Source organism: Macadamia integrifolia, unplaced genomic scaffold (genome assembly GCF_013358625.1).
Source record: "Macadamia integrifolia cultivar HAES 741 unplaced genomic scaffold, SCU_Mint_v3 scaffold449, whole genome shotgun sequence".
Lineage (NCBI taxonomy): Eukaryota > Viridiplantae > Streptophyta > Magnoliopsida > Proteales > Proteaceae > Macadamia > Macadamia integrifolia.
The window spans coordinates 159,661-171,570 of record NW_024870452.1 but is presented as its reverse complement, the minus strand read 5'-3'; the positions used below and the strand labels follow the sequence as shown (position 1 = coordinate 171,570).

At 38.0% G+C, this 11,910-nt stretch overlaps 2 protein-coding genes across 3 annotated transcripts in view; one reads left to right on the top strand and one right to left on the bottom strand.

Moving 5' to 3' along the window:
• The window catches only part of LOC122068665, a 5,810-nt gene extending 2,392 nt beyond the window's left edge, over positions 1-3,418 (top strand). For both annotated transcript variants that reach the window (XM_042632541.1, XM_042632542.1), the window contains exons 3-6: positions 1,438-1,554; positions 2,390-2,516; positions 2,630-2,747; positions 2,962-3,418. In XM_042632541.1, coding sequence (XP_042488475.1) covers positions 1,438-1,554; positions 2,390-2,516; positions 2,630-2,747; positions 2,962-3,024 — 425 coding nt within the window. In that variant the 3' untranslated portion in view covers positions 3,025-3,418. The remainder of the gene's footprint in view (positions 1-1,437; positions 1,555-2,389; positions 2,517-2,629; positions 2,748-2,961) is intronic.
• Positions 3,419-4,782: 1,364 nt separating this feature from the next.
• On the bottom strand, positions 4,783-8,963 carry LOC122068664 (UBP1-associated proteins 1C). The gene is made up of 6 exons (XM_042632540.1): positions 8,591-8,963; positions 8,426-8,500; positions 7,194-7,324; positions 6,348-6,864; positions 5,294-5,410; positions 4,783-5,202 (listed from the first exon to the last, which is right to left on the bottom strand). Exons 1-6 carry the CDS (start codon positions 8,675-8,677, stop codon positions 5,140-5,142), a joined length of 990 nt encoding a protein of 329 aa, XP_042488474.1. The 5' UTR covers positions 8,678-8,963; the 3' UTR covers positions 4,783-5,139.
• Positions 8,964-11,910: the final 2,947 nt, after the last annotated feature.

The window sequence follows — 11,910 nt, the reverse complement described above, 5'->3', positions numbered from 1 at the left end:
AAAAAAAAAAAAAAAAAAAAAAAAAAAAAAAAAAAAAAAAAAAAAAGGAAGAATAAGAAGAAGAAGAAGAAAAGGAAAGAACAACAATGATCTCACATGTAATTGTTCAAAAGCACTTTATAATTGCTGTTACAGTCACGAAGTTTTCTCCTTTTCCATATGGTCAATTTGGCCTCTGACCTTCATGTGGCTTTCAATTGTAGCATTTATTCCCTGTTCTTGCCTTTCCAACAAAAGCTAGGTACTTCTCTTTGGAGGTTTAGGCTTACTTGAAGCTTTTTAGTGTGTTGACATTTTAGTGGTCAGCCAGATTCAGTGGTAGGTCCTTCTTAAACTGGTTGATGATCCTCTCACCCGCAAATTTGTAGGATCTCTTGACTCGTGCTTGACTTGCTCCTTCATACATTATGGCAGTGAGTGATACTTATTTGTCTTTTGATTCAATACAACAGCACAGTGTGAAGTGTGAACCTTGGGAGCTAAACGTGCTTCTAGGTCTTGTGGTGGTTGTGTTCTTCCCTCTCTTAATGTAGTCACACCACATGCCATTTCTTCAATGAGCTTTCATAAATCTGTAATTTTTTCAAGCAAACTTGAATTTTCTTACCTCCTAATTCCTACCCTTGTCCCATTTCTGTCCTTGTACTTACAACTCTTTCTAACTTTGTAATTCTCGTCATCTTCTATAGCCTTTTTTCTCATTTCATCCATGTTTCAAAATAGTTCATCTTAACCTGATCCCAACTGTATCGGGAGATTTTCTTTTTCCAAAGGCCTACCTTAAATCCAACTTTAATCTGGATTACCTCTACAGTGTTCCTCAGAGTTGAATGTGAAGATGAAACTACATCAGAACCCTGTGACATCAAGCCACTGTATAACGGCAGTCCTCCTATCTGTTTCATTGAATCAAACTCTGTTATTAATTATATCGCGCTTCATGGGGAAGCCCCTTACTCACATTTATGTGTCTTACTTCTGCAATGTTTTTCATTGGGTGTACAGGGGCTTGACTTTGCTCCATGTGTACCGCTTGGGCCTCTCTGGGGCAGTCTGCTTCTTGAGGCCTGATATTTAAATGGGCTGTGCTTGATCTTTAGATTCTTGAGAAAATGAGCTCAAGCCTTGGCCCTGGCCTGCCCAGTGCAATTATAAGGCCTTGGGCTGTGCATGGGCTAACCTTGACCCGGGCCTGGCCTAGCCTGTGTACGCCTAGTGTCAGGATGTCCAAACATAATTATGTGCTAAAGTTGGTAATTGGAAGGGCAGACAATTCTGAACAATTCAATTTGCACCGAGTTACAACAAGCACTCACAGTAAGGTCTAAGAAATGATTGGAATATGCCTTCATAATATTTATTAGCATGCAAAACATGTGAAGGGTAAGATAGCAATTACTTCATTAGTGATAAATGGGCCCCTTCTTGATGTGACAGATGCTACTGTTCAGGAGGTGGAGGGTTTAAGAAATAGCCATGAGTTGGCGGGATCAGTTTCGGATAAGCACCTTGATCTTTTGAGGCCATCTGCTCGACATGTTTCAGTGATTAAAGGTAGTAATATTGTACAACTTTTTGGATCCTCGATAAAGATGTGGTGAACTCTTCCTGTCACATGTATTCAAATAATTTAAAATATATGTAAAGTGGGATATTTTGGGGTCTAATTTGGAGAGTTTTGTCATGTCCCCCATACCTTTAGTGTGTGTTTGTTGTTTAGTTTTCGTTAATGGCAAGTAGTCCAGCATGATGCAGACAGGGCATGAATTCCTGAGGATCTCTGATTTATTGTCGTTTCCTTCGAAGATGTTGGTTTTACTCGCTCAATTAACTGACCTCACAGCATTGCGCCAACCTTGCTTGAATTTCTTTTTGCAACCATTTCTCTGCATCTCTTTAACCGTTAAGTTTTTCCTATATGGCTCATGTGGAAGTTTGATTGCAAGAAAATACTATTTATTGGTAGTGCTAGGTACTAATACCATAGTGCCAACTATTACAATCCACCATGGTTGTAGCTTCCCAGAAACAAATGCATTCTTGACCTGGCATCCAGAACATTTCTTTTTCAGAAGAATATGGTCCCCCTCCCTCCAATCTCCTTAACATTCTTGTTGAGCTTCTCATTTTAGTTGCTTTTGTTGTGGAATTATTGTTTCTAAAAAAATTAATTACTTGTAGTTCTCGAGTTCTTGCCCATGGTAATGGAGCTTAATCTTTGGTCTTAAACATGATGTGTATGGTTGCCATTTTTATCTTTGATAAAATAAAACAACTATTCATAATATCCTACATTGCATGCTTCATTCACTTCATTGGCCAAAGCACCATGACTCCTGTGAATATTACACTTCTGGATGAGAAATCAAGTGATTTCTGGTGAATGCAGGGATGTCAACTGAAGTTTTAGGCGATGCAAAAGGGAAGTATACCCTGCTTAGGGATGCTGAAGAGGGCCAATTCGGAATGTACGACAAACCTCTCCCTTGCTTTGGCTGTGGGATTGGATGGTTTTCGTGAGTACATCTCTCTCTCTCTCTCTCTCTCTCTCTCTCTCTCTCTCTCTCACACACACACACACACACACACATTTTCTTATATGCATTACATGATTAAACCTTTTTTGCAGGTTTTTACTTGGATTTGTGTTCCCATTGCTGTGGTACTATGCCACAATTCTCTATTTTGGGAACTATTATCGCAAGGATCCAAGAGAGCGAGCAGGACTTGCTGCTTCTGCGATTGCGGTGAATTCTCTCTCTCTCTCTCTCTCTCTCTCTCTCTCTCTCTCTCTCACACACACACACACACACACTATGATCATACCTCATCATTTGTGGGAAGTCAGAATGTAACCCATGAGCTATTTCTGAATTACAAGATCAGAAATACGTGTATGACACAATTGCCTTGATGTTTTTTTTGGCTGATATTTAAGTTTGAATTAAATGGTTGTTTCAGGCCATGATATGTTCAATAGTGGTGTTGATCACGGTACCTATTCTTATATTCTCATCATCGTGACTCTTTATCTGTCATCTGTACATTTCACGTGGGGGAGGCTCCAGGGGAGAGCTCAAAGCCATGGCAATCATCTTATAGTCTTGGAAGCAGCAAGTGGAGAAAAGTGATGCTGCAAGAAGGGTTCATGCAATCCAAGTACATGTGTTTTCCTTTCTTTTTGGATACTTCTATTTAAGTGCCTTCACTGTTTTTTTGTAAATGCCACTTGTATTCTGTACATGATGAAAATCCCAGTACTCCCATTCTTCAGAACAATTCATGTGAGCCTTTTGCAGTTAATTGATTGAGAAGCCAAACTACAACAGAAACAGAATCAGTGTTCAATACCTGCCACTGTAAATATGGATTAATATTTATCTCAATTAATTATGGTAGGTCCTCGGGTTTTAATTTCTGTTTTCAGGGTTGACAGGTTTCATACGCTGTCTGGGGCTTACACTCCTACCGCCTCCCCCGCCACCCAACCCCCCCCCCCAAAAAAAAAAAAGTCTTGTATGCTGTTTACAGTCACAGAAAATATCATTAAATCATCTGATCTATATGGACATGGTGTTTGATGGACCAAGCTACTGGAGCTGCAACCCATTTGGATGATTTAATAAATTTAATTTATTTTAAGCAAAAAAGAAAAAAAAAATAATCGAATTGATGGGTTCCCATCTGATCCTCATTTCATGTCAATGAGGCAAACCCTTTGGAATTAAGATGTTGAGCACTGTTATGAATTACAATCTCAAAATCAATTGCAAGCAGTACCTACTTACTTATAATCATGTATGAGTTTACAATTAAGCAATCGACGCCTTCGATTGGTATAGTCCCTACTTACATAGATGAGTTTACAATCATGTAAATCATATAATACAGTAAAGCACATCCAGGGCCATCCTGAGAAGTCTTCAAAATGAAATAGGTCTCGCCATCTGCACACAATCCGGACTGGTGATGGCACCTTGCTTCTCATATTGTTGAATTAGTTCCAATGCCTTTGGCCAACTACCCGCACGCACACCTGACACCTGCTATGGTCGTTTCTTCATGGAAAGGAAACATCAGTGCTGCTCAATCAGGTTTTGAGGCATCTTTCTCATCAACTTTCAGTTAGGAACTTAGATATTGTCCAAGGGGTGAGTTTAACTCTCCCACCCAGCTGTGATGCAAGGCAAGTATGTGAGATGGATACCGAGATATCCTTTTGAAAAGAGATTGGTTCCTCCCCTGCCTTATTGCATATGCAAGCAACATTCCCCTCCTGATAAGAGTGTTGCTAACTCTTTATATGGGAAATTTCAGAAAGTAAAATCTTCAACAAATTGTGAACTGAACGGGAAACAATTAATTCAGTTATAGTTCCGAGATATGATGTAGATTAATGTTCCATAACCTATGCCGAGGGAAATCATTGAGATGACATGGTCTCAGGTCTCGCAAAATCCTGTCGCTTTTTTTTTTTTTGGTGAAAAAATTCCATCATTCGCAGGTTCTCTTCTGAAGGTTGGGTTTTCCTTGCACAGAAAGGAACTCAGATCAGTCTTCCCCCATCGATTTGCAGTTTGCAGAAGACCAGAGAAGTTGCTACATCAAACAAACATATACACAACAAATGGATAGGATTCCTTTCCATAAAACCCAGGGACCAGAGAGTGATCCCACGGCTGGGGTGACCCAGGGACAGAAAATTGCCTCAAATTCCTATGAAGCACATTCAAGTCTGAACTTCAAACATCAGTATGAATGAGAACTCAGAAAAACCAGAAATCCACCTCAACTGCCCAGATCCAATTCTCCATAAATTGTAAAAAGCAGATACATGTGGACTCCCAAAAAACAAAGGTAAAACTTAAAAGGGAGAGATCTAACTCTGGACTCGACAACACAATTTCTCCGAAAACTTTCCAATGGTAGGAAAAACTGGAGAAAACAAAATAAAGAGATTCCAACTGATCCCTAGAGACTGAATTTAAATCCATAATGAAACATAATAAAGAAAATAGAACTGAGCTTGAAGCTGATTCCTACAAAAATGGGTAAGAAATGTCTGGAGTCTGTAAACAGCATCTATCTACTTGCAACAGCTGCCAAATATTTTGTTCTACACCGCCAGAAAGATCAGTTTCAGCTTTTGGCCACCAAATGAACAAGTTTGTCCTGGAGCATGAATCTAGAACTTGAATTTATCTGAAACAAAAAGGAAAGATAAAAATGATAATTGTCCTCACAACTTGCAAAGGTATTGGCAACAGTGTCAAATCAGGCCTCTCAACTTTACCTTATGTAAGAGCATGTCTTTTAGTTCAGCTTCTTCGTCTTCAGTGGCACCAGACTCTCTGAGGGCTTTGAAGACTAGTTTTTGCAGCTTTTTAATCTTCAGTGTTCCATCAGAATTCTAGTTTATGGACAAAACAAAGTAAATGACCATACATATGAACAAGTATGCCACATCCTTAGTATTACTATTCAAATGCTAGTTTAATGTAGGACCATGCTTATTCTATTGTTAATTACCATTTATAGCAAGTACAAGTTTTAGCATTTCTGGTGGTTTCTCTGTTTCATGCTATTCTTTTATATAAATAGCATGTTTTATTGAGATTTTCAGTTACGAGCTAAGTTTTTCTAATAAACTATTTTTTTTTTTTTTAACCAAGTTGGATTAGGAGGGGTTCAGTATGCCTTTCAGAGTTAATTTAGTTTTACAGTTTAATTTTGTTTACGGGTTTAGAGAATGGTTCTCTTGTATTAGAGGTTTGATGGTCAGGCCTTAACATTGCCATGGTGAACAGTCCCTCATCTCTTTCTTTTCCTTCTTCAGTTCTGTGCCATGCATAACTATAGATAATTCATCATGTTCTTTCTTCAACTTCCTATTTTTTTGTTGCTTGCTGATTTTTTGGGTCAGTCTTACAATTGAGGGGTTGTTCTTTGCTGTCCTATGTCATAGTGGCTGCCAAAAATGTTAATAGGTGATAATTAACACATTATCACATTGGAAAGCTGATGTCATCTTTACTACAACTCCACTCAACTGGAGCTTTATAACAAAATGTTGACAAAATCATAGAATTAGAAAAGCATATGCATGGAACTTTGAGAGGGGTAGATTGATGCATTCATCAATGACTTATTAACATTTCGTACCAGAAAACAAACAACATCCAGAGGAATTCATTCACCCCCCCCCTTTTTTTTCCAATAGTTATAATTTCCCTTTCCTTCCCTTTGTCTCTATTGTCCTTTCTCCACCTACTGCGTTTCAGATATGGGAATGCAGGACATCAGGCATTTCAAATATAACAAAAGAACATAGAGAACCACAAACTTACTGATTTCAATGCTGAAGTAATCAGCTTCTTCCACTTGATCTTCTTCTTAGCTTCCTTATTACTGTCACCCATGTTCTCCACCTTATCTTCCTTGGGCAAAACCGAAGCTTTCCTTTTCTTCACCTGGCACTCTGGTTCTGCTCCAGGTATTTTTGCTTGAATGACTTCTCCATTGTTCGAATCTCCTGGAGTATCAGTACCATGCTTTCCTCTAGCATTTCCACTTTCAGATTCATCTAGTGTTTTTTTTCTCTTTGATGACAGACTTCCATCTGAGCAGCTAAGCACAACACCATCTTTCCGTGGATCTTGTACTTTTTGTGGCTCGACATCTATCCCAGTAAGCAAATCTTCCTTTGTGGGGTCACAGGTTGATTCCTTCAGACTAGGAGCAGATTCTTCCGTCGGTTTTGTTTGTTGCTTAGAATTGTGGAAAGCACGGGCTTTTGCCCTGTGTTTCTTTCCTTCTGCATGCAGTAGCAAGGTTTGCTTACTTGTAGCACTGGCATTACACAGGCTGCAGAGATTCATATTAAGAAGAAACAACTTAAGACACCAATTACCAAGAAAAAAAATTTTAAACGAATAATAAAATCCAACTAAACCATAAGTTAATTATGTAGATATTTTATCATTTCTTCAAGAGGATGATGGACCTAATGATTACTCAAAATTCAAAATGATTAAAATCTAACTTAAACCAGAAGATTTAATCATGTATATGCATCTATACTTATCATGTAATCAGGCGGACAATGGAACAAAAGGTTCTTCAATATACTGATTTAATTGTTTTATCACCCACCCATCCACAAACAAGTAAAATCATTACAATGTGGAACTCACCTACAAAACCAGGGGGGACGAGAAGATAACCCAACATTGACGTCAAAATCAGGTTTTGGCTTGGAGTCACTGGTTGGCTTTGCTGGTGTCTTAGATGAAGCTTTTACTTGTCCTTTTGGACCATATTTCTCCTAAAAATAAAAACAACAGAATTTTTAGTGAGTTACTTATAGGAAATATAACATTAATGATCGCAAGAAAAAATAACAAGCAAAGAAGAAATCATTTCAAATTGGATTTAAAAATTCTTCTCTATCCCAAGATAGCAATGAAAAATAGACGGGGCAACAACAGAGTTTGGAACCAATCAATCAAACAAACCAATAATATATCAAGAGAAGTTCCTTTCAGATTGATCAACAAATCAATCCACTAAACATGAACAAACCAATAATATTTCAATAAAAGTTACTTTTAGATTGATCAACAAATCAATCCGCTAAACATGAACTGACTATTCAACAATCTTCGAGCCTTTTGAAGAAGTTCTAGTCACAAGAATATTTAGCAAGGCGACAAAAATGTACAAAGAAAAAAGAAAGTGGCACAATTTGACTAAAGGGAGTACCCAGTGTACAAGGCTCCCGCCACTGCAGGGTTTGGGGAGGGTCATATGTACCCAGCCTTAACGCTGCTTTGCTGAGAGCCTGATTCTCGACTTGAACCGGCGAGCACTAGGTCACAATGTGGAAACCTTACCCTTGCGCTGAGGTCCACCCTCTAAATTGACTCAATGTGACTATAACAATTAAAGTAATTGGTCACCACAAATAAGATAAGGGGATCTTAAGGGACTTTCAAGTTACCATTACCCTATAATTACATGGACGTCATTTAACAGATTCTAAGTGCCGTTAAGCTTTTATGGTATTGGTCAGGCATGTAACAATATGTACTTTCGAGCCACCATGTATACTGTTTCAAGTCACAGAAAGTCTAACTAGGGAAGACCTAACAGCAGTTGTGGAAGGGCTTTTGCGCATTAATCAGGTATACCAACCTGATTTCAAGGGGAAAATGATTAGGGTATAAAATTAAAAATGAAGGTAAAGACTACAAGGGACTCAGTTTGGAACCAAAGAACCAAAATTCCAGTCCAAATAAAAACGAAAACTTAAGAAGTTACAATTAAATGAGAAAGCTAATGAAATCAGAATCGCATGGAACACGGAGGGTAAAAAATGCAAAAGAAACAGTGTGAAAGGAAGGATAAACCAATTGGATGCACGAACCGCTTCTGTAATGCACTGATTGTGACCTTGAACACTCTGTTGCCCAAATGTTTCTCCACAATCTATGCAGGATAACTATATATCATATAAAAATACCGAATCAGGAAAAAAAAATTCAATCTGTAGATGGAACGACAGGTAGGAAAGGGAAATCAAGCCAAGTACCTTGAAAGCGGAGCAGATCCTGAAATGGTTCGGCAACTTGGGCTTCTTGAGGTTCTCGCCGCAGTCCTCGCACTGAAACCAAACCATCCTTGTACAGCCCTGAGAGAATGTCTATTTGTAGAGGACGCGATAATCTCTGCAAATCTGCAACCTTCGATTTCGATAATAGAAGAAAAGTTCGCTCCTCCTACTTCGATCTTCAAGTGCGAGTCGCGTCACCGGTCTCAGGGCACGACTTGGGTGATTTGCCTTCCTAGGGTTTCTGGGGTTTAGGCATTTAGCCCAGGCCAGGGTTTAAAGAAAAAAATTCCGGTCCAGACTCCAGAATCCAGATACTGGATCAACTGGAATTGGTGAAGAATCAATCGGAACCAGTCGGAATATGTTGGGATAGGAGATTTTTATATTTTCATCCATTAAATAATATTTAAATACGAAGTATGTTTTAAATGGTCAAATAGTAAATATTTATTTACCAGAATCTGAATGGCGATCGTAATTATAACGGTCCTAAGGTAGTGAAATTCTGTGTTGGTAAGTTTCAATCCGCATGAAAGGCATAACAATCTGGACACTATCTCCGAAAGAGGCTCGGTGAAATAAACATGTTTGTGAAGAAGAAACATTTTGGCCTTGGTCCCAATTCACTACTAAACAAGTCCGAACCAATTGAATACTTGTATGAGAAATTCCTTGAATTGGTTTGCATCTCCATAGAGCCTACGGACTGAAGAGTAATCCTAGCTGGGGTGAACACAACTGCGTAGATGTGGTTAATGGTATCAACACAACTGCATCATTATTGGTCATGTGTATCAGATAGATTTTGGATCAAAACATTATTTTTTAATTAAGAAAAAAAAGAGGTGAATGGGAGGGGGAAAAAAGCTACCGGATAGTATTACTTATACCAAGACACATATGGAAGTGGAGTCATGGCATAAGCATCTTTTTACAGCCTAAATTCATTTCCTCATGTATCTAAGTTTATGCAACACTATCTGGTGGTTTTGCAAAAAAAATTGTATCCGTCAAGTATTTGTATCAATCATATTGATACTGATATTAATTGGTTGATCCAATACCGATACCAAAAACTGCTTCTTATTTTCCTTCGTACTAATGGTTGACTAACCCAATACCGGTTTCGTTTCATAAAAAATATCCAAATTTTAGGATTCGGGCTGATTCTAACCAATTTTGATCAATTCTCGACTTATTTTGATTGATCAAATTGGAATCACAATCGACATGGACCAAACCTACTGGCGATTCCATTTCCTCGAATAATGAGAAAGACAGCTTAAATTCCAAGAAAAATTAATCACTCTTGTTTAAGGGAAGTTACCCACCACACTCAGCTTCATGGTTTTAGGTATCAGTCATGGATTGAACATATCTGCCAATCCGTATTGATCAATACTAATAGGGGTGTCAATCCCTATAAATAGGCAATTCATGGTGCACAAGGTAATTCCGAAGGTATATTTTGATTTTTTTTTGATTTTTTTTTTTATAAAGTAAGAAATATATTAGTATTTTTATCAATTATTGAATGTAATTAAATATAAAATCTTTTCTAAATTGTTGATGATTTAATAGATACATTAAATTTTCTAAAATTTAAGACAATTAAAATTCATTTAAGGTTTCAATGTTGCATTAGCCAATTTAAAGCCTGACTGTGACCCAATTACAGTCCAATTAACCCAATTAGTTGAAGACCGAAGCCCGATAAAACTCAACCTAGCCCAATTAATTTCTCAAATAGACAGCTCACAGTGCAAGCCAAGCCAAGGCAAGCCAAGCTAAGCTAAGGTTTTAAGTATGCGGCATTGAGAATGGTATTGATCTCAACCAATTTCGGTTGCTGATTTAGTTGGAATTAATCTGAAATCAGCCAAAATTCAATCTAAACCCTATAACATCTAGGTAAAGAACAACAGATTTGAATCGGCAGGAATTCGGATTGACCAAATCAACCGATCTGATTCCGATAATTTAAATCCTGAAGGTAACTAGGCAATCAGGCCGTTCATATTAACTGATTTTTCATTGTTAAGGATCCTTTCCAATGACTTCATAACGAGAACAAGATCCAAGGAAGGACAATTTGAAGGCTATAACTTCATAACGAGAACAAGATCACTTAAGGAAGGACAATTTGAAGGCTTCTGGATATCTCATCCAATTTGACACATTGATGATCATTTGGTCTTTCTTAAACACCCCATGAGTGATTTCAAAGAAGTAAAGGGAGGGAGTCGAACTCAAAACCACACGCTTCCCAAGGTGAAAGTCCCTTGCCAACTTGGCTACCCCTTGGGGTTTCTCGTTTTCCTCATTTTACAAGCCACACATAACCAATCCAAATATTAAATTAAATGTTAAGCCTATACATGGCAATGTTAAATTGACAACAACAAGATTAAACTAAAACTATTTGATGACACAGATGCATGAACAAGGTTTAGTGACAAGCGACATTGCTGGGTTGCAGATCACTTTAGAAGACCCAAGGGCTTATAATGGAGGATTAACTTGATCAGAAGCAAAACAATTAACCATTATTCCTAAAATGAATGAACATTTAGACCTGTTTACAATCTTGTTAGTGCAAATAATATACAAGCAGACTCAGAAGTGATTCCTATTGTTATAGCCACCATGCTTTTTCCTGTATGTTTTCTTCAATGGTCCTACAAAATTGCCCATTCAAAGAATGTTGGAATCATTTTAAGGACACAAAGCAAAGTCAGTTTCATTGAAGAAGATGAACTCAAGAGAGTGAGTAGCAAACAGCATGGACAACCTATCCACTGGATTTAAGCAGCATATAGCCAGTGTACAGAACAGCATCTAACATTAGCAATGCAGGAAGGAAGCCTCCTTTGAAACAACAATTTGGGAATTTCCCCCCTTTTTCCCCCCTTCTACTTTCATCATAGATGGAAAGGTGACTACTTTTCTGCTAAAAAATGTCTAATAAAATCAGAATCATGGTTTAAATCACAGCAGGGGAATCTCTTCAAGTCTTGTTACAATCTAGCTTCATTATCCTTTGTTTTTTTTTTTTTTTTTTGGGTAAATACCTAGCTTCATGATCAACTACCACAATAGGTGACACAGATTTAAGAAAAGTGTATGAAATGCCAAATGTCCTCCAAAAAGTTGCAAATTTCCCAGGAAAGGGGCTGCACACTCAGAATAAGGCTAACCAGATCAGAGTCTGTTTCCAGGACAAATTTGGTACACCCCAATGACCAAGAAAGGGGAAAGCTTTGTACAAACAGTAGCACATACCGGTAATTGGGGGGGGG